This window comes from Pleurodeles waltl, chromosome 6 (assembly GCF_031143425.1).
Source record: "Pleurodeles waltl isolate 20211129_DDA chromosome 6, aPleWal1.hap1.20221129, whole genome shotgun sequence".
In the NCBI taxonomy this organism is placed as follows: domain Eukaryota; kingdom Metazoa; phylum Chordata; class Amphibia; order Caudata; family Salamandridae; genus Pleurodeles; species Pleurodeles waltl.
The window spans coordinates 686,108,422-686,136,323 of NC_090445.1; the positions used below are offsets into that span (position 1 = coordinate 686,108,422).

The 27,902-nt window shown below is 49.4% G+C and overlaps 1 protein-coding gene across 1 annotated transcript in view; it reads right to left on the minus strand.

The window, feature by feature from the left end:
• Window positions 1-27,902, minus strand: part of LHPP (phospholysine phosphohistidine inorganic pyrophosphate phosphatase) — a 175,210-nt gene that overhangs the window by 82,025 nt on the left and 65,283 nt on the right. The window contains exon 2 of the mRNA XM_069239130.1: window positions 3,913-4,100. Within this exon, the coding sequence (XP_069095231.1) occupies window positions 3,913-4,100 (188 nt within the window). The remainder of the gene's footprint in view (window positions 1-3,912; window positions 4,101-27,902) is intronic.

Below are 27,902 nucleotides of genomic sequence, written 5' to 3' on the forward strand. Positions count from 1 at the left end.
ACTGTGACAGGGTGATCCGATTTAAAAAAATATAAACCGTGACTTTACACAAACCTAGAAATAGGAATAAAGTTTTACATTGGGCAGGGGATAACTAAAGTGAACATTTTCACCAACATAGAAAAACAGACAACAAGGCATTAAGCAGTAATTAAATTAGGAGTGGGCAATAAATTCCGCTCTACCACCTTAGTTAGCGGAATCTTGACCACTGCACATTACGCTTGTAACGCAGAGTTCTGGCCAAATTCCACCAACTGCTGGGTGGCTGAGTTTATTCTTGTGCACAGCTCGCCAACTGTAAGTTGGCGAGAGCAAAGCAGATTTGATGTCCCCTAGAGGGATTTTCAGCTGCTAGGAGGACACCCGCCAAAATTTCTGCAACATGGGCGGTCGTTGCTGCTCAAGTAGAAAAGCCAATACAGCAGCAGCAAAATCAACTTGAGAGAAGCAGTGCTCTTTGATGCGCCTCACGGTACCATTTGTGCTGATTTTTTCAGTGGGGAACAAGCATCTGGCGCTAAAGATCAGCACGAGTAGCATGACATGCATATTCCTGCCTGTTCGTCAAACTGCTGAATCTCGCAGAGTTTTCATGTATTTACGTGGAATTCTGGGGAATGAAACTCCACAAGTTCCACCCACCCCTACATTAAATGCAACATTTACACCCAGTTTGATCTATGTTGATTACGGTGCTTTCTGGTAATGGCTACTAATTAATCATGCTTTGGAACACATGAAAACTTGCCTTTCTCTGTGTACAGTCAACCCTCTCTGAAAACCAGGACATGTACTAGATTTACTGCAATGTCTTGAGGCAGATGGTGAAAACCCAGGACCATTCTTGCAAATCTGGGAAACCTGACCATTTTACTCTGTGAGCCTGTTCTATCTTTCCCCATCCTGCCTGCAAAAGCTTCTCTCAACGGTTGAGAAATGGAGCAACAGCCATGCATGCCGTTGAGTATAACTCCTACTATAAGTGTCATTCACTTTCAACAGCCAGGAAGGTAACCAAGGGGAAATGGCTCAACCTTTATAGGAAGCCCAGGTCGGCACTGTATCACCAGACCCCTTAAGAAACACCACTTCCTCCTTCAAAGGCTGCTCAGTTAGAATGATAGCTACAGAACATGCAACCCATTACTTTGTGTGCAGAACTCGCTTCACCTTTCAATTTGTGATAGAAATCACCATAGAAGGGTTAAGCTGTGAAGCAATAGCATGGCATTTACAGAGAGCTACAAGTCGTATAAATCATCTTACTGCCCCCTATGCATTCCTCTGCCATCATTTACCTAATAATATGAAATGAAAGAGTTGAAGACGCACCATATTACCTGTCCAAAACCTGGCTAACTCTCCTATCTCTAACTGACGTTACACGTCTTTGACCCTGTTCAGTTCTCTGTAAACATGTGGCAAGATTTGCGCTATAGAAACACCACATACATACATGAAAAGGTGACAGCTGTAGTGGGAGCAGGTTGTATGTGGCTTCTTCTGAAGCTGTCATTCAAGATGGAGCTGAAGGAAGGAAAGGAAATATGAGTATGTCTTTGCAGACTTCACAGCCTCATTCAGAGTGCATTTACTGTGGGCACCCATAGCTATTTAGCGCCTGAATTCCAATTCCAGTTGTCTGGAGAAACACTATACTCTCAAGTACTCCATCGTAGACTCTTAATACACACCAGACGGTACAACTTATTGTATTAAAAGACACTATATAATATACTATGCACAAATTGGCCTGATCTGGAACATTCAAATTTAGCTTCCTGACAATATCCTATTAATTGGGAAACTAGGACCTGATGGGGAAAGTGCAGCAAAATCACAGACTTAGAAACCCCTAAGACAAGATGCAATGTACTGAAGGTACTCTACAAATTAGAAATGGTCCATTTTGCAAGAGGAGGGGGCGTAAAAAGGGCAACTTCCTCCTCACCCTCATTAGGGACGCTTTACATTATTGTTTCAGCCTAACCGGCCATAACAAATTCACAATTTACAAATTAAAACATCACATCACAATGCATAAGAAGGCCAAATTGGTAAAAGGCTATTTTATCAATAGCCGAGAAGACTTTCATTAACTATCAGTTTGTTCGTTTGAACCATCACACAGAACTAAAGCCTCCTAAAATAATTACGTGTAAACCTCACGAGATATGTGGAATATGAACTTGTAATAATGTTATTTTAATGTACCACATCCTGCACCACTTGCCCCAAGAAGTTGACCTCTTAAAAGTCTGTTAACGTGACAGTTATAAAAATACCACTGAATTCTGTTGATAAATGAGTGATCTTAATTCCCACGCCTCTAAGATGTATGCTGAAACAGTCATCACAATGTCTTTATCGTCAGAAGGCACATACAGCTGCAAAACATTGAAAGGTTACCACGCCCAACATGGAGAGATAACCCAATTGCAAAGTGACAGTTGTTCTTATGGGCAGCATCCACCTGATGACCGGTCGCAGACAGCCTTGAGTCAAGCAAATAGTGGTTCAGACACCCACTACTGACTCACCACCTCCCACTCTCCTAGGCCTCCATCTCCGATTTGCAGGCGGCCTGCAAAATGCATCCTGCCTCATACATATTAATAAGACAGGACGTTTTGTGACCTCTTGTGAATATGCATTTTGCAAAAAGACTGATTAGTACATTGATTGCATGGCAAAATGAGGGACAGGTCACAATCCAGTTAGTGTGCACAAAGCACCCACCAGTTTGAGGTTTGCAGTTTGTAGATCATGACAAAAGGTGAGAAATTAAAAAGCAAGATAGTGGAACCTGACAGGAACTGGTAAATGTATTTGATTAGGAATTCTACATGGTACTGAAATTTTGAGTTGAGCAATTAAATGGGTATTGCAAGCCAGAAAAACATTAAAATGAGTAAACCCAAAAAGGCTGCACATAAAGCCCTCCCTCGTAGCACTTGGAAGTGTTTCTAAGAATGACATTATTGTGTAGCTGTTGCAGAACTCACACTCTAGTTCCATTTCCACGCACTTGGGTGTAACGCAAAATAAAGATCCCTTTTCCATGAGTAGCCCTCGACTTCCACTTACACTACCTGCCTCCTTGGTAAACAAAGGGCTTCTGTCTGTCTGGCCAAGAAGTGTGGGGTACCTAAGGCGCACTCCTCATAGAGGAACACGTCCAGATCTCAATCTATTCCATGTGCAGTTTTGAGCTCTTTCGACATATTTCAAGTCTCGTTGTTCATTACCTGCATTATGCAGATTTTAAAAGCCTTGTGGTCAATCTCTCCATTATGCAGTCCATCACTTTTTTGATGGATCTCTAATAACTTTCTATTATATATTATCGAATATACTGCCTCCATTTTACATCCCAGAATAGCTCCAAGAGTATTCCTCACAAGCATGAGAGCATGGATACTCACTACTGTGTACAAGCAACTCAGGGTAAATACTCACCATTATGTGCAAGCATGAGCGCATTGATACTCACCATTGTGTACAAGCATGAGAGTATGGATATGCATGATAGTGTACAAGCAAGTGGGGATGGATACTCACCAGTCTGTACAAGAAAGTGAGGATGAATACTCACCATTATGCACGAGGAGGTGAGGATGGATACTCACCATCGTGTCCAAGCATGAGAGCATGTGAGGATGGATACTCACCATTGTGTACAAGCATGACAGCATGGATTTTCACCACTGTGTACAGGCATGAGAGCATTGATACTCACCATTGTGTCTAAGCATGACAGCATGGATTTTCACCAGTGTGCACAAGCATGAGAGCATGGATACGCAACATTGTGTACAAGCATGAGAGCATGGATACGCAACATTGTGTACAAGCATGAGAGCATTGATACTCACCACTGTATACAAGCATGAGAGCATGGATACTCACCCTCGTGCACGAGCAGGTGAGGACGAAGCCCGCGCTCCTGCAGAATTCGGCAGGCAGCTGGTGCTGGAGCAATGACTTCATTCTCGGACACATCAAATCCCAGAAGTTGCAACTTCTTCACAAACTCCCCTCGAGTTGCCTGAGTCTCATTGGTGCAGAATCGGAGCTTCAGCCCTGACTCCTTGATTCTGTCTCCAAAAACAAGAAATCAAAGAAAACACGGAACATCAGTGGCACCAAGAGAATGCAGCGGGCGAGTGAGGCTGCAGTGATCCCCAGGACACAAGTATCATATTAGAAGTGGCCTCCACACGCCCTCCACCAAGCTAAGCTCTATCCGTACTATGGCTCAGGGACACCAAAGTTCAGTACTGCAACCTCATGGAGACCACTCTGACTGGTACCAAGCTGAGCTGTACGTGGTAACACGGACCCCAGGGGCCCACAACACGTGACACCCAGTACGGCAGCCTCCCGTGGGCACGATCACTGGCAGCACAGCAGCGCAACAGACACTAGCACATAAATATTACTAAAAGTATGGGATGTTACATGGAACACGGGACCCGCGTGTGCATGGGACACGGGACCCGCGTGTGCATGGGACACGGGACCCGAATGTGCATGGGACACGGGACCCGAATGTGCATGGAACACGGGACCCGAATGTGCATGGAACACGGGACCCGAATGTGCATGGAACACGGGACTCGAATGTGCATGGAACACGGGACTCGAATGTGCATGGAACACGGGACCCGAATGTGCATGGAACACGGGACCCGAATGTGCGTGGGCAGTGAATGCATCTACGTTCACACGGACACTAACTCCACTCACATGGCACACTACATCCGAACTGAAACAGACAATGTATCCGCATTAATGGAGCACTATTCCTGCAGTCACGTAGAGCACTACATCTTCCCTCACAGGTACAATGTACCAGGACTCACTCATAAGGTGACCAGATGTTTACACCAGCACCCACCAGGGACCCTGCAGGACATCACAGCTGTGCTCACTAGGGGCACGGACACTGAGCAACACACCTCCTGCAGTCAAGGGGCCGCCTGCAGTCCAATAGGGCACGAAGGGCACACCTTACAGAATTATACCTGCATGGACTCACCTGGGGCACTAGTCTTGAAGTCGTATAAAAGTGCACAGGGCGAGTGGTGAACCTTTCATTCCCCTAGTGGAAGGGTCACTCGGCTTTAAATTATGCTTAATTTTGGACTCGGGGCAGTGAGCGTGTTATATTCACTGTTTAATGGTAGGGTGACCAGATTTTGAGGAGCAAAAACCGGAACAGGTCAGGCATAAAAGAAGGACTAACGGCTTTACACTCACTTTTATATCTGGCCTGTCCCGTTTTTTGCGTAGCTTTGTGAATGTGTGCCTATATATGTGTGTGTGTGTGTGTATATATATATATATGTATATATACACACACACATTTACAAGACAATACATATAAAATTAGCTCTGGCTTGGCCTCCCACCCTGCACCCCCAACCCGCCCCCACCCACCTCTCTCTGCCCCCCACTCCGTATCTCTGCTGGGAACAGACAGGGGACTGTGTTGCCTGACAGTAATAGAAAAATTACTTAATTATTGCATACTTTGTAGGCATCTGTTAAAGGAGAGCATACCTTTAAATAATGCTTCCCTAGATAATCTGACCTTAGTCCAAAAAACCGGGACATATCAGTAATAATTTGACTTTTGTCCTAAAAACCGGGACATTTGTTTAAAATTAAGAGACGCGTCGGGACACCGGGACAGTCCTCTAAAAACCGGGAATGTCCGGGGAAATCCGGGGCGTCTGGTCACTCTATCGCCCTTCACAGAGCTGGTTGTCCCCTCCGAGCAGGTAGTTCATTCCGTGTGACTAACGGCCGCCGAGAACACCACAGACACGTCTCTTTGGATGCGCAGTGGTGGGAGCCCCTCTCTCAAGGAGATGCGGCTGGGGAAGGAAAGCAGGCCGGGGAATAACTGCCGCTAATGAACAGTGGTGTGTCCTTCTCAGGAAAGTGAGCGCTGGGTGGGACAGAAGCACTGCGCAGGCAGGTGGCAGGTGGCAGTTCAGACACAACACCAAAAGCCACCATCCCCAGAGACCGCCGACCTTTCAACGCAGACACCTCGTGAAGCAGTCTGTCCGTGGGCCCGGCTCGGCTGCAGAAGGATCAGGCCACGTGAATGTGTGGACAAGATGGCGCGCGGTGGAGGCACAGGTTGGCCCCGTTCAACACAGCGATACACAACTCTCAACCTATTCACATACACCCTGCATTCAAAGTGTATTGCAGGCCAGAGTGTATCACATAGAAGTATAAGATTAACACCTTCTCGCCTGCACAAGGTCTTCAGAACCACCGTAAGATGTAGGGATCTTCGACACTCAGCATGACCTTGAACCCCTCTGGGCACTGCCATGATGTGTACAAAACGCGTTTGGCTCACAGCTTGTCTTACGTGAATACGCAACTATTTAGAAGCAGGCGAAGCTGTTTTGAAATATACACACACACCTGACAAAGAACCACTTACATAAGGCCTTGTAGGACTGTGGCTGAGGAGCATCACACTGAAATGCACGGTCTGCCCTGCAAGGGTGCAAGAACACACAGGAGTACGCATTGTCCTGCTGAAGCCTGCACAGAACAGACACCCATCCTGCTCTACACAAGCACGAGGTCTAATGGACCCTATAGTGATGTCTAAACGGAGGCGTGGTGATCGCCTGCTAAATACAATAATTAAAACTAATTGAGGATCACGTCTTTCCTAGCATCCCAACCAGGCACTATAATACTGTAACAAGCTACATATGGTAGAAGCTGGCATCAGTGACAACGGCTTTTCAACCCCGATTTTGCTGAAAGTTACTTATTTGAGTGTTAAACACAGAGCAGCAGTCTTTGACAAAGATAAGCCCTACTGAAAGAAGCTTAGCATGGTAGGGTATGGCGTCTATTCAGAAGAGAGTGTGAGAGAGGGTCAAGATACTCAATCGCATAGCATATTCTGCAGATGCATCATGGTCTGACAAGCCAGACACAATTTAAAGTAGTACATGATGTACACACCTCTCTACATCAAGTTAACTTGCTCCTAGGCACCTTTTCTCGAGTCACAACGTTTTTACATTTGAGAAATGGCCTCAATTTTTTTACTTTGGACAAGAGGTGAAAGTACTTGAATACTGATATTTCTATTTAAACTTTCATTCTTGTTTCATGAGAGTTCCTCCACAAGACCATGGATACCCCCAAATTATAAGCAAGCTTGAGAGCAATTTGAACCTAGACACACAATTTGATGATTAAAGTTTATTAGGATTTTTTCCATAACTGTCACACAATCCAACAACTCACCAGATCCACCACAAGTAGCAACAAATTCACCAGTATTACCATATCGAATAATAAACTCACCAGAGCCACTGCACAAGAGAAATGCACCTGATACATCTCCAATAAAAAACAAAATCACCAAAACTATCTAACGTAGACCAAAATCACCATATTCAGTCCTCACAGAATAATGTGGATACATCAAGGGAGGCCCAGGATGATGCTGGCAGTGGAGTTCTAGATGGTCTGGGATCTTAGGAGGAGGTGGGCTGGTATTCTTTCATAGAGTATGTTGCCGTAGTCCAGTCTGCTTGGGATGAGGTCTGGGTGATGGTACACCTAGAGTCCTGTGGGAGCTACTTGAAGATCATGCATCGCATGAGCAGGATGAAGAAGCAGGAGTATATGACGCTGTTGACTTGTGAGGCCATTGTAAGTTTACTGTTGAGGATGATTCCGATGTTTCTGGCGTACTCAGTCGGGACTGGTGTACAGTCGAGCTGAGGGCCACCAGGAGGAGTCCCAGGGAGAGTTCTTATTTCCAAAGATCATCACTTTCGTCTTGTCGGTGTTGAGCTTCAGGCAGTTTTTCTTCATCGAGTCTGGAAGTTGTTCATGGTGTTGGTGGGATCTTCTGAGAGGGAGAGAATGAGTTACATGTTGTCTGCGTAAGAGATTATGTTAAGTCTGTGGGATCTGAGGATGCTAGCCAGTGGTGTCATGTAAGTGTTGAAAAGGGTGGGGCTTAGACACAAGCCTGGTGGGAATTGCAGATGATTTCCTTTGGTTCCGAGGTGAAAGGTGGGAGACATACTCATTGGGATCTTCCTGTGAGGCAGGATGTGATCCACTTTAGTGCTGCTCCCTGGATTCTGACGTGGTGGAATCTGGGGACGAGCTTATGGTGTGAGATCATGTTGAATGCTGAGGAGAGGTCCAGGAGGATAAGAGCAGCTGCCCCACCTCAGTCGAGTATGCCATGGATGTTGTGCGTGGCTTTCATGAGGGCTGCTTCAGTGCTGTGCTTGCTGCTTAACCCGGTTTATGAGCTGTCCAGGAGTTCTCGGTGTTCTAAGTGTTTGGCCTGGTGCTGGTTGATCACTTTACCTATGACTTTGGGTGGGAAAGGTAGTACTGAGATGGAACGGTAGCGTTTGAATTCACAGGAGTTGGCTGATAGTTTCTTTGGGAGAGTACTAACCTCTGTGTGTTTCTAATTTTATGGGAAAGTGGCGACTGCTACTGAGGCACTGATAAATGTCTTGAGTTTGTGCCTGATTTTGGGCCCACCTAGGTTGAAGTTGTCTTCATGATGGAGGTTATGTCCTGGTGGGTGAGTTGGCTCCAGTTGTTTAGCTGTGCGACTGCCATGTTGGTGGTGGGTTGGTTGATGAAGATGGGCGATTTGGGCACAGGGTTGAAGTTTCTGTAGAGCGTGGCTATCTTGGAGTGGAAGAAGTCAGCAAGGCTGTCACAGAGTTCTTGTGATGTTGTTTGATAGACCTTTTGGAGACAGAATGCCAGGTGAACAAATGTCTAGTTGCACAATACTGGTTGCAAATTGTGACCATAATTTTTACGACCAGTAAAAATTTGACCTATGCACGAAGAGGTCTGTTCCTAACAATCTGAATCATAGTGAGTCCGAATCCTACCTACATCATGAATATTAATGAGGTATGCTGCAAATTACAAGTCATTATGATTAGATGCCATTACAGCAATGGTAGCCTGCTTGGGTCAGAAAACCATCATGAATGTGAACGCATTAAAAAAAAGTAAACTTTAAAAAAAAAAAAAGAAAAACGCAGCCTGTTTAGTTTAAAGTAATCCAGGTGGCATTTGAAAAGCAAACCTTACTTTTTTTGTTTGTGTTAAGAGTTTGCAGTGGTCCTGTGGACCACTGCAGACTCCAAAAACAAATCTTCTCTACCATTCACCAAGGGGAAACATCAACATGTCCCTTCCAAAAAGCAGTTCCTTATCCATCTCTAAGACCATTTTAGGAGTCTGCAAAAAGGCACCAACTCCTAATATGGGATTAGCACATGGCTAAAGGCAGTTTTTTGGTCGACAAAACCAAATCAAAGTGTTTGCGATCAAAAAACTGCTTTGTACTTTAGGGCCAGAGTTCGGTAACTTACTTTATGCAGAAAACTCTCTCAGTATCAGGTGGTGAGAACCAGGCACATTGATTTAACTTGCAGTAATCTAGTCCTTACTTTGAATGCCATCTTTGATTCCCCTTGTATAGCCATGCTCCACTACAGTCACTGCGAAACCAACATGATCTTGGCTGTAGAAAAACCCCACTTGCTTCTGCATTAAAAGATTCCTTCGAAATCTCAAAGTTTAAGAACTACCTCTATGAACCCATTCCAAACTGCGGGAGAAGAGGAAAGGCTACCCATTGTTAAAGATTTTTTTCTCCCACAACCAATCTTCCAAACGTTTACTGTGGACCTCTTGGTAAGATTGCAACCTGGTCTTCTGAAACTTACCCCACTTGTTCATAAAGCCCAGACCCACGATCCCCTTCAGACATGGGCGAGACATACCTTCTAAGACATCACTTGATGGCTTGAAATATCAAATCAAAGGATACACACTACTCTGCCTTTTCCCTCTTATAAAAACCGTCAGCAGAGATTATTCTGTCAGTCTGGTGGCGTCATGTCTACCCAACTCAATGAAAAAAAGAAGTCTGCACATAGTCTACAAATAGAAACAAATGGTTAACAGTGACCTTAAGTAGCCAGAAAAGAATGTTGAAATCAAAGATTCAGAAAAGACAATCACCCAGGCATCAGCAGGCCTGCTGTATACAGTGTAAAAAGGTGGGGTCATATATCACTTGGGCCAAAGAAATATACTACTCTTGATTGCAGAGGGCCAATTCAAAATTCAAAATGGACAAATCTAGAAGAAACCCAAATGCTAAAGCTTGAAATGTTTCTCCTATTAGGAAGTTTGCCATCATTGCCAAAAGGTCATCTCTTTCAAAAACCCTCACCGAAATTAAGATCCACAAACCACCAGTTACTGACCATACGACTCATTCTGCGCACGACTGAGATTAGAAGAATGTATTCCTCATCATCATTGAGGCAAGGGTGTCGGTGTCGAAGCCGAGTCAGCTTCTCCAGCTGTAGCTGTGACAGTGTTGAGGGACAATATCATGTCAAGCTTGTTTCAGGCATGTTTAAACCGATACAGGACATGCAGAAGCTGCTGCAGAGGCAGGAACTAATGAACAACACTACTTAGGTGGAAGCCAGGCCCCTATGAGTACTGGTTCTCTCCTTCTCCGAGGAAAAGTTCCGGTACTCAAGAGGATAAAATAGAAAAGAGCCAGTACTCAGTACTGGTGAGTACCGGCCCATTTAAAACACTGAGCAGTAGCATTCGGTACACGCTATTGACCAAGCCACTGCAGAGTCGGGCAGTGATGCCCAGTGCCTGACTCACAGTTTCATATTGCTATGCAGGGCGCTCATTATGCACACTCAACGTACTGGCCATCTTGCGAGGGAAAAAACTACAGCTAGGCAGCGACACAGAGAACAGGACTTGCTGTATGTGACACACCATCGCATCAGGGGCGGCTTCCCTGTTAGGGCAGAGGAGCGTCACTGCCCCGCTAGCAGCAGGAGCTGCAAAACCTTTGAAAATAAAACGATAATAAACCATGTTTATTATCATTTTATTTTTAAAGGGGGTGGGGCCATAGGGGTCATGAGCGTAAAGGCAGTGCACAGAGCACTCCCCTCAGTGCGCATGCATGTTTGCCTGGCTGTCTCAGGCCGGCCAAACACACATGCGCACAAAGGCTCTCTCCAACTGGGCACTGTATTGCCAAGTTGGAAAGAGCCAGCCCAGGCTCCCAGTCTGCATTGGAGCACCCAACCTGGTCGCTCCAGCCAATCATAACGCTGGTTTGAGCAGCGTCATGACTGCCCAGAGAAGGCTGGGAGCCTGCAGTGCAGCGGAAAACGTTGGAGAGCGGCAGTGGCGTAGAGGTACGTTTTTTTTTATTAATATTTTATTTTATCTCACCCTGCCCGCCACTTTTTGAAGTTGCCAGCTGCGACTGCATCGCATATGCACCATGTCAGCCACTTTATGGGGAACACGGAGATAGCTTTCAGTATGTGAAACGGAGCACAAGGAAAAATAAGTAATTTAAAAATGCCTCAACATATATTTATTTACCCAGAACAATTTGAAAGCGAGAGCTATTGATTGTTCAGGTGCAGTGCAAAAGACACCTGTATCGGATTCCGATATAAGGAAAAAAAAGATGTGATACCTGTATTTTTGGGCTCTGTGACTGGCTGGCTTAACACTGTATTTTGTGAACACCTTTGACTCGTAATACTGTGACTAGTCTACCCAGCACAATGTGGCACAACCTGGAACATTTTTGCAGTGCCCAGAAAACCCACCAGTTAAATAAAAGATATGGTTTAGGAACTTTGAGAATTACTTGGTGGCAATAGATTCTTAGGGCCAGCTTTAGCGCTGGTGGCACCCTGTGCGCCAATCTTTTTTGGCGCCCCCCCCCCCCCCTCCATGACCTCCTCTTCAGATTCCCTCTGTACCACCCAGGGAAAGAGTGCCCCTCATCTGTCTATGGCCACTCTCTCACATACATTTCATTTGTTTCTAAAGTGCCCTCTAATCCTTTCAGCTATCCACATAAAGTAGAGATCTGTTCTTTGCAGTAGGCATATAAACTCTATGCGCTACTTTATGGAAAGTCAAAACTGCCAATGAACAAAAGTCCATCTCTCTGTAGCAGGAATCTAACAATTTAGCTTGACATTTTAATTGCTGCCTGAAAGCTGGACACATAAGGAACTGTGTAGTAGGTGCTTTTAAATCTTAAGTTGTTGCTAAAGGAAGCGCCCTCCCCCCCCCACCCTGAGGTCAGTGCCCTTCTCCAGGTCACTGCCCAGTGCAGCTGCACTGGTCACACTGCCCTAAAACTGGCCCTGTCAATAGGTGCTCAAACATTTGAGCTCAAAAAACCAAGAAGGGTCCACTCTTTGGTCATTTTCGAGAGATCGATCCGTCTCGCGCATGGGATGATAACAACAAGACGTTTAGCAGACTTTAGAAACAATCTGGTGATTTATTATTTTTTTCTATGAAACAAGGAAGCTATGCGTCATGGATGAATATCTGACAAATACATGCGTTACAGAAGCTGTGTGCACTTTTGAAAATAGTGTTGACACATATGTGGGAGATCAATTGGTTCTAGATTGGTATTCACAAAGAATTCAGAAAAATACTGTTTCCAGTAATACCGCACTTAAGAAGGCAATTTCTATGGCCCAAGGGACAGCGGTGTCTATGCTTTCATCTAGAGCTTTGTCCAAAGGAGATGATAATATTTAAAGTAGTCAATTGCAAGACTCTCGGGTTCAGGACAAAATAGTCTGTTGTGTTACAGGTGTGGTTCCAAATATCTAGGCAATTCTACCACTTGCCCAGCAGCCAATAATAGATGTCACAGGTGTGGACCAATAGGGTGTTTTGTCAATCTTTGCAAATCCGTGGAGAATTCTACATGACCCATCACCATGGGAAGTAATAAAATACCCGTGTTTGTTTGGCTGAAAGTGAATGCGGTTATGACAAAGAAACAAAGTTGTCTAATGCCGAGCTAACTATTGTGACCAGGAATATAGTGCACCCTTGAAAAGGGTAATTCTGCAATGTCCGTGTAGGGCAGATTTCAATTAATATAATGGTAGATTCGGGTTTGTTGTTTACATCACAGCTGTCCATGCTTGTAACAATTCTGAAAGATTAAAATCTTAGCTCCCACTGGCCTAAAGCCCAAAGCTACTGAGGTGCATGATATTGAAATGATAGGGTTTTTGAAGAAACTTTGGAAGGAGAGCTATTTTCACTGAAGATCTTTGTGACCATGAAACAAAGAGAAGTCTTAGGATTTTGGGATCAAGGAAGACTGGGTATGGTCCTCAAACCAGAAACTAAAGTATGATAGACATAAATGATGAGGTTCTGCTTGATGTAAAACATCCTAATGTAAACAGCATTCTTTCTAAATGTAAAGATGTGTTTGAGGACAGAGTTAGTTATGTGAAGGGTTTTAGTTATACGATTTGTACGAATAATATTGCCGCACTTATGGACCACAAAGTGAGAAATGCACCACTAAGCATGCAATGTGGATTAAAATAATTAGCAGATAAAATGTGTACTGATGGGATTATTGCCAAAGCAGATTTCTCAGAGTGTGTTGATTGCGTGGACGAAAACAGTTAATATAAGATTATGGCCCTCATTCTGACCCTGGCGGTCGGTGATAAAGCGGCGGCCAAGCCGCCAACAGGCCGGCGGTCTAAAATATGCAATTCTGACCCTGGCGGGAACCGCCAACACAGCCCGCCAACTTAACACTCCGACCGCCAAAGCGGTACAAACAAACAGCGCGGCGGTTCCCGCCAACAGCCCGGCGGCAGACAAAGTACCGCCCACCCTATTACGACCCACCAATCTGCCACCTTTTCCGGGGCGGGAGCACCGCCGATAAGAACACGGCGGAAACAGACTACGAACGGGAAAACGCTCACCTCTACGCACTCCACGCGAGATTCCGGCAGTATGGAGCCAGAGTTGCAGGTCATCCCCGCACTCCTATTCCTGCTCATATACCAGGAGCACGCCCGGCGGCGCGGAAGACATCGGTGAGTACGGCACCTACGACACAGGGGAGGGAAAAGATTACCGGCACACACCCACCCACCCACACCCACTACAACACACACATCAATGCATTCCCACAGATCACTGTCACAACCCACAAACCACCCCCCTCCGAAATAATGCAAAGACCAAAAGAAGAGATCATAAACGGGCAGATATATTGAAATATGTACACCATTAATCCCAATAAATAAATAAACTATGTACAAAATATATACAGCTACTAAATGTAGTCCAACCACTGTCCGTGGATCACAGGGGTCCTGTGCAAAGGGGCAAGGCCCAGTCCCACGACAAGAACTCCACGGAGAGAACACTGCAGGGGCATCAGAAAGAAAATAGGACAGGCACCTCAGGGGGAAGGGAAGGGGGGGCACCTCAGCCACTTGAGTACACGACGCCAGATCCACGAGGGGACTCCATGACCACTGGCCCATCCTGGGGAGAGCAAAGCCACAGTCCAAACAGTCCATACAGTGGGTGGCCTGCCCACTGGGCCATCCTGGGGAGAGCAAAGCCACAGTCCATACAGTCCATACAGTGGGTGGCCTGCCCACTGGGCCATCCTGGGGAGAGCAAAGCCACAGTCCATACAGTCCATACAGTGGGTGGCCTGCCCACTGGGCCATCCTGGGGAGAGCAAAGCCACAGTCCATACAGTCCATACAGTGGGTGGCCTGCCCACTGGGCCATCCTGGGGAGAGCAAAGCCACAGTCCATACAGTCCATACAGTGGGTGGCCTGCCCACTGGGCCATCCTGGGGAGAGCAAAGCCACAGTCCATACAGTCCATAACAGACCCCACTGCCACTGGAGGAGGCAAGTTGGCCAGAGGACATCCTGCAGCCCTGCCCGAGATAGATCCTGCCCTGCCACGTCTGCCAAAGGGCCAGCGGTTCTTGCCCTGAAGGGCCCAGTTCAGCGGTTCTTGAGACAGCGGGGCCCAGTTCAGCGGTTCTTGAGACGGCGGGGCCCAGTTCAGCGGTTCTTGCCCTGAAGGGCCCAGTTCAGCGGTTCTTGAGACGGCGGGGCCCAGTTCAGCGGTTCTTGAGATGGCGGGTCCCAGTTCAGCGCTCCTTGCCTTGAAGGGCCCAGTTCAGCGGTTCTTGAGACGGCGGGGCCCAGTTCAGCGCTTCTTGCCTTGAAGGGCCCAGTTCAGCGGTTCTTGAGACGGCGGGGCCCAGTTCAGCGCTCCTTGCCTTGAAGGGCCCAGTTCAGCGGTTCTTGAGACGGCGGGGCCCAGTTCAGCGGTTCTTGAGACGGCGGGGCCCAGTTCAGCGCTCCTTGCCCTGAAGGGCCCAGTTCAGCGGTTCTTGAGACGGCGGGGCCCAGTTCAGCGGTTCTTGAGACGGCGGGGCCCAGTTCAGCGCTCCTTGCCCTGAAGGGCCCAGTTCAGCGGTTCTTGAGACGGCGGGGCCCAGTTCAGCGCTCCTTGCCCTGAAGGGCCCAGTTCAGCGGTTCTTGAGACGGCGGGGCCCAGTTCAGCGCTCCTTGCCCTGAAGGGCCCAGTTCAGCGGTTCTTGAGACGGCGGGGCCCAGTTCAGCGGTTCTTGAGACGGCGGGGCCCAGTTCAGCGGTTCTTGAGACGGCGGGGCCCAGTTCAGCGCTTCTTGCCTTGAAGGGCCCAGTTCAGCGGTTCTTGAGACGGCGGGGCCCAGTTCAGCGGTTCTTGAGACGGCGGGGCCCAGTTCAGCGCTCCTTGCCTTGAAGGGCCCAGTTCAGCGGTTCTTGAGACGGCGGGGCCCAGTTCAGCGGTTCTTGAGACGGCGGGGCCCAGTTCAGCGGTTCTTGAGACGGCGGGGCCCAGTTCAGCGCTCCTTGCCCTGAAGGGCCCAGTTCAGCGGTTCTTGAGACGGCGGGGCCCAGTTCAGCGGTTCTTGAGACGGCGGGGCCCAGTTCAGCGCTCCTTGCCCTGAAGGGCCCAGTTCAGCGGTTCTTGAGACGCGGGGCCCAGTTCAGCGGTTCTTGAGACGGCGGGGCCCAGTTCAGCGCTCCTTGCCCTGAAGGGCCCAGTTCAGCGGTTCTTGAGACGGCGGGGCCCAGTTCAGCGGTTCTTGAGACGGCGGGGCCCAGTTCAGCGGTTCTGGAGACGGCGGGGCCCAGTTCAGCGGTTCTGGAGACGGCGGCCGGTCTATGGCCAACTGCTAATTGCCTGGTGGTGCCCTCCTGGCCAGCGGGGATGGTGCTCCTTCACTGCCCACCTGGGCTGTGGGTGGTGGGGCCCTCCTGGCCAGCTGGGCTGGGTCCTCCCTGGGCAGCGGCTATGGGGGTGGTGGGCTCTCCCGGGGCAGCTGTGCCGGTTCCTCCCGGGGCAGCGGCTATGGGGGTTGTGGGCTCCTCCTGGGCAGCAGGCCTGCTGCCTGACCTCTCCAACTTGCTGCCCTTGCCCTCCTTAGTCGTGGGCCTGTGGCCCTTTCCTCCCTTTGGAGCTGTGGCTGGTGACTGTCTCTGGGTGGTGTCCGGGGGGGATGTAGAAGGCGGGCTCCTGCGGCGACCCTTCCGCCTTCTGCTCCTCTTCCCAGGGGGTGGGCTGGCTGTCCCCTTGCTGCTGGGCGAAGATCCAGACATGCGGGCTGGCGGGCTCCAATACCCCTGCACCCTTGTCAAGGGGGCTGCAGGGCTGGTGGTGGCTGAGGTGCTCTTCTTACCCCGACGAGAAGGAGGGGGGGGCTCAGGGTCAGGAAAGAAGTTAGTAGTGGCGAGGAAGAGCTTCTTGGGACAATGGAGAGTGGTAGGTACAGTGGGAATGGGAGTGGAGGGAGAGGATGTGGTTGTAGGTGAGTCACGTTTGCTGTCTTTGGGTGCAGGTGCAGGAGGGATAGGCTGTCGTGAGGTGGATGGCTGTTGGGTGGGTGGGTGGCTGCGTTTGTGTGGTGTGGAAGAGGGGGTGACAGACACAGTGGGAGAGGACACAGGGGACGTGTAAATGGCAGTGGGGGTGGTGACTGCACGTGTGCGGACTGGAGTGGAGGGTGTGCTGGTGATGGAAACATTGGCTGATGGTGAGGTGAATGGAGGTGTGAGTGTAGACGTCACAGGGAGGGAGGAGGGAGACGAGGAGGTGGGGGTCACAGAGGTGGTAGTGACTGTTGGCATGTCTGCATCGGAATGTTGCGTGTGTGAATGTCTGCGTGATCTGTGGTGCTTATGTTTGGATGAGCTTCTCTTGGGTGTTGAGGTGTGTGCAGGCTGGTCTGATGGTGTGGGTGGGACAGGCAGAGGAACAGGAGACTGGGAGGAGGGAGTTAGTAGAGGCAGGCAGGAGACAGGGACAATGGCTGCCGTCAGTGCTGAGGCCAGAGCCTGGAACGATCGCTGATGGGCAGCCTGACCCGAATGAATGCCCTCCAGGTACGCATTGCTGCGATGAACCTCCCTCTCCACCCCCTGGATGGCATTCAAAAGGGTAGTCTGCCCAACAATGAGCGTTCGGAGGAGGTCAATGACCTCCTCACTGAGGGCAGCGGGGGTAACAGGGGCAGGGCCTGCGGTGCCTGGGGCGAAGGAGATGCCCGGCTTCCTGGCAGAGCGGGCACGGGGCGAACGCTGAGGGGCTGCTGGGAGGGCGGAGATGGTGCGCTGGGTGGCGGCTGTACCTGTAATGGCGGGGGGCACGGATGGTGCCACCCCCGCAAGGGAGCCCCCTTCCGAGGACGTGTCCGTGTCGTTGCAGGGTCCAGTCGTCCCCGTCGTGGAGCTCCCCTCGCCCTCCGTCTCACTGGTCCAGTCTGACTCTGTGGCATGGCCCTCCTGGGCCATGTGAGATGCAGCTCCCTCCTGCCCCGATGCCACTTCTCCTCCGCCTGATGATGCTGATGCACACAAGCACAGAAAGACAAACAAAAAGGGGGGGGGAGAGAGAAATAAAGGGATATTGAGTACATGGATCTCCGGTACAGTTAGCGGACATGACAGACACAGATGCCCCCTGCACTAAGTTGCGCACTTGGGGTACGCTACGCATTCCGTGGAACATGGCCTACACGCCTAGATTTGACAACTGCACCCATGGATGACACGGCCCAGGGATGGCTGTACTGACAAACTACTGAGGGTGGTGGCTGGGGACACAGGGGCTTACGGGGGTGCCCAGCCTACAGATATCGCCCTGGCCTAGGGGGACCCCCAGCCCTCCTCCCCCACCCAGACACCTCCACTGCGCGACAACAGAGTAGATAATGCTTGTACTCACCCCCTTGTGTCTGCTGTGCTGCCCTCACGCGCCCATCCAATTCAGGGTAGGCCACCGCCAGGATCCGGAACATCAGGGGGCTCAGTTGACGGCAGGCACCCCGCCTACGTTGGGAGGCCATCCCCAGCAGAGACTCGGCGGTCTTCTTGGTCCCGCGGCGGATGTCCTCCCACCTCTTGCGGCAGTGGGTGCCCCGTCGATGGTGGACCCCCAGGGCCCGGACTTCCTTGGCGATGGCACGCCAAATCCCGATCTTCTCATGGGCGCGGACCTATGTGACACGTACAGGGAGGGAGAAATACCACGTTCAAGTTTCTCAGCATTTTCCTTTCCAGTGGCCCAACGCCCCCCATCCCCGCCAGGCCCCCCGCCATGCCCAACATGCCCCCCATCCCCGCCAGGCCCCCCGCCATGCCCCCGCCATGCCCAACATGCCCCCCATCCCCGCCAGGCCCCCCGCCATGCCCAACATGCCCCCCATCCCCGCCAGGCCCCCCGCCATGCCCAACATGCCCCCCATCCCCGCCATGCCCCCCGCCATGCCCAACATGCCCCCCATCCCCGCCAGGCCCCCCGCCATGCCCCCCGCCATGCCCAACATGCCCCCCATCCCCGCCAGGCCCCCCGCCATGCCCAACATGCCCCCCATCCCCGCCATGCCCCCCGCCATGCCCAACATGCCCCCCATCCCCGCCAGGCCCCCCGCCATGCCCCCCGCCATGCCCAACATGCCCCCCATCCCCGCCAGGCCCCCCGCCAGGCCCCCCGCCAGCCCCAACATGCCCCCCATCCCCGCCAGGCCCCCAAGCCAGCCAGTGGCCCCAAATCCATATTGAATTAAACTCACTTGTTGGTCTGGAGGACCGTAGAGTAGCGCATACTGGGGGAGGACCCCATCCACAAGTTTCTCCAACTCCTCTCCAGTGAAGGCAGGGGCCCTTTCCCCAGTCGCAGCAGCCATTGTCCCTTCCAGACCGAGGTCACAGCAACACTTGCAGTATAGGTCCTCTCCTGTGAAAGTTCAAGTCGCAAGTGGATAAGTAGATAGAAAATGGCGGTCACGTCCGCTGCGGTGCGTACCGCGGCGGTGCGTCCCGCCACCGCCGGCGCCCTTCGCCATTGGCTCCTGAAACCCATAGGCTTCAATGTTAACCAATGCGGCTTCGCGCCGCGGTCTTCGCCCGCCGCCCGCCGCGGTGTGCCACGCCAGCGCATTGACCTCACATCCCATTGTCACACTTCACAGGTCAGGCAGCCGCCATTTCCAGGGCCCACATGGCTCAATTTCAACTGCGTCACACAGGCCTAGGCCTTGCATAGCCACTCAGACACGCCATTCACTGCATAGAGAATCGTATACTGTGCTAGCTGTGAGTACGTACCTGTGGGTTGCTTGACTGTGTGCTCCATGTTGTCCTTCCTAGGCACCGTCCGCTGGGTTGGGCGAGGAGACGGATGAATCCTCCCGTGTACCGACCGCTGGTGGACCTGTCGACAATGGAAGAACGCCACATTATCCTGACCTACCGTCTTAACCGTGCCACTATCCATGAACTGTGTGCCCAGCTGGAGCCCGACCTGATGTCCCCCATCCGCCAACCCACAGGGATTCCCCCTCTGGTGCAGGTCATGTCAGTACTACATTTCTTGGCAAGTGGGTCATTTCAGACACCCGTGGGAATTGCTTCCGGGATGTCTCAGCCCATGTTTTCGAAGGTGTTATCCAGAGTGTTGTCTGCCCTGATGAAATCCGTGAGGAACTACATCATTTTCCCTGAGGTGGGCGAATTGGCTACAGTGAAGGGTGATTTCTACGCCCTTGGACATATTCCCAACGTAATTGGTGCCATTGATGGGACCCATGTGGCTTTGGTTCCCCCAAGAGACAGGGAGCAGGTGTACAGGAACAGAAAAAATTACCATTCAATGAACATCCAGGTGGTGTGTTTGGCTGACCAGTACATCTCGCATGTAAATGCCAAATTCCCAGGGTCAGTGCATGACGCCTACATCCTCAGGAATAGCAGCATCCCTTACGTGATGGAACAGCTACAGAGACACTGTGTATGGCTAGTGGGGGACTCTGGGTACCCCAACCTGTCGTGGCTACTGACCCCAGTAAGGAATCCCCGGACCAGGGCAGAGGAACGGTACAATGAGGCCCATGGGCGTACTAGGAGGGTGATCGAACGCACCTTTGGCCTCCTAAAGACCAGGTTTCGCTGCCTGCATATGACAGGTGGATCCCTAATGTACTCACCTAAGAAGGTGTGTCACATCATCGTGGCCTGCTGCATGCTTCACAACCTGGCTTTGCGCCGCCAGGTGCCTTTCCTGCAGGAGGATGGTCGAGACGGTGGTGTTGTGGCAGCGGTGGAACCTGAGGAGAGTGACGAGGAGGAAGACGACGGGGCTGAAACAGACAACAGGGACAGAATCATTGAACAGTACTTCCAATAGGACACAGGTAACATTTCAAAGATAATTTAGTAAATGTTAACTACTCTCCAGCATCTCTGCTGCCTGTCTATTTGCCCCAGTGTATGATGACTGAGTTTTGGCTTTTCCCTGCCTATTTCAGATCTGGGGTCCCCACTACGAGTCCTGTGCTTCGTTTCCCCATGGACTACAGCTTTGTGGCAGCTGTTTGTTGACTTCACCATGTACAAGGACATATTTGCACTGTCATGTCAATTACAATCTATTGAAATCACAGCCAGACTCCTGATATTTTGGTGCAAAATAGGTGTTTATTGAAGTGCTCAAAATGGGATGGGTGGTTTCAAGTGGGTGGGGGCTATGGTGAAGGAATGTCCATGGCAGAGTCCAGAGTAACAGTCACACAGGTGCATTGTCCAGAGGCCTGTGGAGAGATGGAGCATGGGCAGTTCAAGGATGGACAGGGTGACAATGTGGGACAGTGGGATGACATCAGGTGGTATCCTTTGCTGGCGGGGGTCTTGACATCCTACTCTGTCTTCTTGCGAGATCTCAGGGCCCTCTTGCGGGGTGGTTCTTCTCCTGCAGGAGGTGGGGGTCTGGTGGGCTGCTGCTGTGCGGGGGCCCCTGTCCACTAGCGCCGGCGGAGGTGGATGGCTGTTCTTGGTCCAGGCTAGTGGCAGGGGCCCTTGGGTGTTGTTCAGTGTCCTCCCTGCTGTTTACGAGGTCCTGCAGCAGCCCTACCATGGTAACCAGGGTGGTGTTGATGGCTCTGATGTCCTCCCTGTACCCCCGATAGTGTTCCTCCTGCAGCACCTGGATCTCCTGGAACCGGGCCAGTACCGTCGCCATCGTCTCCTGGGAGCGGTTGTATGCTCCCATGATGGTGGTGAGGACCTCGTGGAGAGTGGGTTCCCTGGGCCTCTCCTCCCCCCCCCTGTCGCACAGCTGCCCGCCGAGTTGCCCTGTTTCCCTGGGCCTCTGCCCCCTGGCCGGTGTGCCCACTACCACTGCCCCCAGGTCCCTGTTGTTGTTGGGGTGGTGGGTTATCCTGGGTGCCCTGTAGTGGTAGACACACCGCAGATTGTCACACCCTGGAGACAGAGGCATGGGCCCGCTGGGTGGGAGCTGTGCTGGTGTTCCCAGAGGGGTTTGGGTCTGTAGTGGCCTGGGCCTGTGTGAGGGGAACCGACTGTCCAGAGGTCCCCGATGGTCCGGGCTGGTCATCGGTGTCCAGGTCGACAGAGCTGCTGTCATCGCTGACGGCCTCTTGGGTGGGGGGTGTGGAGAATTCTGGCCCCTCCGCCGCGGTGTGTTGACGGTCGGGTCCTGCAGGGGTATAGAGGTATGGTTATAGTTTAAATGTGTCGCATATGGGTGTATCTGTGGGTTCTCGTGTCCCCAAGTGCTGGCATTCGTGTGTGGGGGCTTTGGTGAGGGTGGCTTGTGGGGGGGATGTGTATATGCATTGGGCATGCTTTGGTGATGGGTGTCCATGCTTAGTGGACGCATGCAGGCCTAGGTTTTGGGATGTGTGGGTTGTGATGGTGAGACATTGGCGGGGAATAGGTGTGCTGGGGGTGGGGGTGAGGATGGTGGTGGGGGTGAGGATGGTGGTGGGGGTGAGGATGGTGGTGGGGGTGAGGGTGGGGGTGAGGATGGGGGTGGGGGTGAGGGTGGGGTTCGAGGATGGGGGTGAGGGTTGGGGTCTGATTTGGCATGCAGGTGGGGGGGAAGCAGTATTGAAGCTTCAACTTACCAGTATCCATTCCTCCGCCGACTCCTGCGAGGCCGTCAGGATGCAGGATGTTCAAGACTTCCTCCTCCCATGATGTGAATTGTGGGGGTTGAGGTGGGGGTCCTCCGCCAGTCTTCTGCACGGCGATGTTGTGCCTGGATACCATGGAACGCACCTTCCCCCGTAGGTCGTTCCATCGCTTCCTGATGTCTTCCCGATTTCTGGGGTGCTGTCCCACTGCGTTCACCCTGTCGACAATCCTCTGCCATAGCTCCGTCCTCCGGGCAATGCTGGTGTATTGTATCTGTGTGCCGAACAGCTGGGGCTCTACCCGAACGATTTCCTCCACCATGACCCTGAGTTCTTCGTCTGTGAAGCGGGGTTGTCTTTGGGGTGCCATGGGGTGGTGGGTATGATGTGTGGGGTGGAGTATGTGTATTTAAGTGAGTTGAGTGTGGTGGTGTGTGTTGTTTTGTGTGTGGATAGTGTGTGGGTGATGGTGTTGAGTGGCTGTGGCTGTTATGTTTTGGATGCTGGTGTCTCGCTCTTGCCTTCTTTCCGAATTTTTAAGCGTAGGGGTTTGTGGGTGATGTGGGTGTGTGTTTTATATTGTATTGTGTGTGTGGGAGTGGTGTGTGTATGTGTATCAGGTGTGTGGGATTCAAATCGTCCAATGTGGCTGAGTTTTGTTCGTTTGTGTGTATTCTGACCGCGGCGGTGTGTCCCACCAATGGAATACCGCGTTTGAATGACCGCCGCGTGGATTCGTGGGTCGTAATGGGATGGGCGTATTTCTGTTGGCGTGGCGGTGGAGGTTTGGTCACCTCCACCTTTCCGCCGACCGCTGGTCTGGCGGTCTGTTGTGGCGGTCGGATTTTCGGAGGTTTGCCTTCTGCGGGTCAGAATGACCGTGGCGGGTTTCCGCGACCGCGGCGGGATTATGGAGGATTTCTGACCGGCGGTAGGCGCCTTTTACCGCCGAGGTCAGAATGACCACCTATGTGTCAACTTAAGCTCTTTAAATGAAAACATAATTATTGAGTGTCCCCCTTTGACCAACTTTCAAGAAATGTTGGGCATGTTGAGCAAAGATAACATTTTGGGTGTAATTAATATCGAAGCTACATATCATCAAACTGACATAACAAAGGATTCTAAGCACTACACAGCATTTATCGTGCCCTATGGAGCTTTTCAATATTCAAGGCTACACTTTGGACTTCTGCCAGTAGCAACCACCTATCAAACATTAATGGATATTTTTCAAGCAATGCATGGATTGCAAGCCTTCAAGGATGACATCTTAGTCTTCGCAAAAACAAAGAAATGGAGTGATACACATCACAAGGCGTTCTCTATTCTTAAGGATTGCAGAATGAATGTCAGCCCAGATGAGTGGAAGTTTAATGTAGCCAAACTAGATTATCTGGAACACTGCATCACAGTGAAGGAATCAGACCTCAGAAAGATTTGTTAAAAGCTGTTGTTCATGTGGGAGCACCGAGAGAGAAGGATTCGTTTCATTTGACTTAGTGAATATTGTCCTGGTTCATTTGTGGGTATGTGCTAATTACAGGTTTGTGTGGGGCAGTATGCAGGAGAAAATAGTTAAAACAGTCAAAAAGGTGGCTTTGGATGCAGCCGCACTCCGACCACCTGTGGAAGGGGAGGAATGTTATGTAACAGTGAAATTCACTGAAACAGATTTGGGTTCTGTGTGGTGTCAAACAGTGGACAGCAGGGAAAGAATGACTGCCTATTTTCATGCACACTGAAGGGTGTTGAGGTTCAATGCAACACCACAGGCTTGTGTGTGGGTGGTACATAAGCTTAAAACCTATCTCTGGGGTGTTGCATTTCAAATTTACATTGATCACAATTAATTAGGGTGAAGAGGTTGATAAGGCATCTTTGAAATTTAGGACGTTAACTGCCAAACTACAGGATTAAAAAAAAAAAAACATACATCCCAGGGTGTTCAAATATGACAGCAGATAGCTCGTGTTTTTATTTTATTTTCTGAATAACAAGAAAGACATCACAAACCAAAAGCGAGGGGACAAACTGGCGACAAAGCTAAACCGTCAGCAATATGGATTGTCTCTCTTTTTTTCCAACAGATTGCAAACCATGAAGACACAATCTCATCTTTTACATTGTAAGTAGATAATTGGAGGAGAGCATTGTGGAAAAAAACATTCAAAGGAAAGCAAATTGCACCTGTCCTGAGAAGCAGCCACCACAGCCAACCAACCCCGGACAGGGTCCCAAATGCGGCCTAACTTCTTCCTCCAGAGATCATTGTTGATTAGCACCATCTCCAACCTACTTATATTCAAAAATTCCCTCCACCAAATCCATGCATCGGGAGGCTTACTCAGATTGCTTGTTCTCACCTTCATCACCCACCATGATGAACATGAGGTACTTGCTTGTGAGTGGATCCAGTGGCATGGTTTGGGTCTACTTAAGAAGATAAAGGAGCCTTAAAACCAAACGTCTGGAGAGCAACGTGTGGGAAAGATGAAAATGATTGCTTGTTAGTAAAACGTTAAAGAAGGTTGGCCTAAAGGAAACTGAGCACCACATATGGAGGTAAAAGGTTTTGGGAAAATGCAGAATTAAGTGTATAAAGTGGTACTGTAATGAGAGGGTATACGTTTGTACCACCAGAAAACACACTAATGGGTGCCAGGCATGGAAAGCTCTGTTGAGTTTTCTGATTTTTTCTATCCATTAGCATTGGTGTGTTTCTACAATATCTTTAAATACTGTTTTTTTATCAGACAAACTATGGAAAATATTTCAATTCATTTTACACCGCAGTTTAAGTGTCTACCTGATCGTAATACATGGTTGCGGTAACTCATTACATATATTTTAGTAGTAAGCTATCACACTGTAAATAATGCAAACCATAAATAAGTATCTATTAGAAGGAGGCACTCCAGAACACGGACGGTAACACAGCCTTATATTACTTCTCAAAACGAATAAACACTTATCATCATGAAGGTTCAAGTGATTCCTCCAGACAGTCACCACGTTTTACAGTATATTCAGCTTACAAAAGGGACAGTAGGTTAGTGGACTTCCATTTCAAGTGTTTTGCAGTAGTTTCAAAATCTTTTATAGCTTCTCGTTTCTCAAAGGGTGTATTTTCTAATATTGATCTCTTCCCATGGGCTTCATTGCTTGGTTTTACTGGCGAAAAGGTGTCACTCTAAGTGTCACACATATGGTTGTTGAACTTCACTGATAGGCACATTGAAACTATGAAAATGTCAAACACAAGCAATCTGAAAACTTGGCAGCTGTGTGATGACTAGGCTTGTACCTTCCTTCCCAACAGAACGGTGGCAAATGTTCTGTATTCCAAGCTGGCACCTGTTGCTGATGTCCCATTAGTCCTTTATTTTTACGGCTTAATGTGTTTATTTATTTTCCCTTCCCTTTATCGTTGCCTTGATTTTTTGCTGCTACGGGCAGATCAGGTCACAAAGAGCTTGCAAAGTTCCAAAGGTATCAAAGCCAGGTAAGGTCGACTGCACTTATTTGTGTGCACAAACTATTTATTGAGCTTTTGGAAAGACTATTCTAAAACTAGCCACTAGATGGAGGTAGAACAGAAATAATCTAAACGCATGACAGGAAAGTGACGCCAAACTGGTCTTTTCCAATCGTCAGTCTTGTATTTTCCACACTGTTTCCAGCGAGAATGTAAACGATGTTGTTCGTGTGAAGACAGCAGCTCCGTCATCCACAGTAGTATTAGAGGACGCATCCCGCCTGCCTCCACTCCCGTATCCAACGTTGTATGAGCTCGTTTACCACCTTGTTTTGCTTACTACGCGTGTAGGGAACCTCCCACCTTTTAGTCTGACACCTGGAGAAAGAAGGTCCGAAAAGGTTGCTGGCCTCGAGGGCAAAGCAGCGCGGGGGACTCGTGTTTGGTGCTGGTAGCATAAACCAGTTCATATGCATGCGAACCGCCCATAACCACCAGAATATAGATCTCTCTTGCTCGGGACTTGGCCATACCGACCTTTCAAACAAGCATTGACAAAGCCAATAGGTCTTGCCAATGTGTTTTAGTCATATTGTACACTAGTGCGGCTGTTGTTCATCAGGGCTAACAGTTAGTGGTGTACACAGGGGTGGAGTGGCGTAGAGTATTGTAGAGTGTGGTGGCGTTCGAGTTGCTTTACCATTTAGTGTGCGCACATCTTAATCAATGATGCCAAACCATTTTATACCAAATACTGCATGTTTTCTGTTATTTAATTACATCTGTTGGATATCCACAGCCGGTTTCTATATCCATATTTATATTTCCATCATATTTGAAATGTCAGAAGTATGGTACGTGGAAAGAACCACGCTTTGTCACAGTGGCTCTGCTCTGAAGTGGATCTTTTGGTTTGGAAGCTACCCTTTCCTCTACTGAATGGATAAGCGAAGAGAGCATAATTACAGATGTGCTCAACTTCTTACCATGAGGTACAGCTTATACTTAATTTCAGGTCTGATACAAACTAAAAACCCGAAGTAAATAACAGACTGCGAGGCAGAAGTTTATCAATAATGCATAACAATTTGCAACACATCATACAAAGAGGAAGGCTAAAGAATCAAAGCTTAAAACAAAAATGAAAAGTAACAAAGTCAAATATTCAAAATATGCGATCCAAAGCAGTTAGTGCAAAAGATAGAAAGGCAAGGGGAGGTGGGGCAAAGATACCAATGAAAGGATTAAAGTTTTTTATTTGAGCTAGTTAGCAAAAATCATTGCAAACGTTTGCATGTCAACAATACAAAATTAGTCCTAGTAGTTTTCTGAGGTGGGGGGAAGGGGGGGTTCCTAGGCCCTAATATAAGCAACAGACGTGTCTGGTTGTGACTCAAGCACCAGAAAACAATCTGCTCCAATTCAAGCACCAGAACTCAGTTTGCTCCATTGCACGGTGTAACAACCCCAACATTCACTTTAAAAAAAAGTAGAAGCAAACGCATAAGTGTATCTATTTCCACTGCTGGAGCTGGAGAGAAACGGAATACTCTGGCTGACACACCCTATTAATCAAAAGGAAAAATGCGTGCAGATGGGTAGATCACGTGTGCAAGAGATGGCCAAATAACAGGCCACATACTACTTATTCTGAAAAATACTTATGCTTTGTAAGAGGCAGGTACAACTAAACAAGGGCTCATACAAGACCTGGGAAAAGTAATACTTTTCATGCAATAGAGAGTAATAGTTATCTCACTGTGCAAGCTGGAAAGGAGAGTGTAATCAGGGCACCAAGGGGTAGGGACTGTGGGCTTTCACTGATGACATGCTGCCACATCTTTCCGGGAAGAAGGATGAAAGAAACCCCAAAGCCAAACATATTTATTTTTACATTAAGAAATGCTGAAAGGTCCATGGGGCGAACATTTAAGTATTTGTCAGCACCAAAAGCTCATTATCTGATTAGAAAAAGGTTAAGTGTTTTTAATCAGTCAGACAGCCTT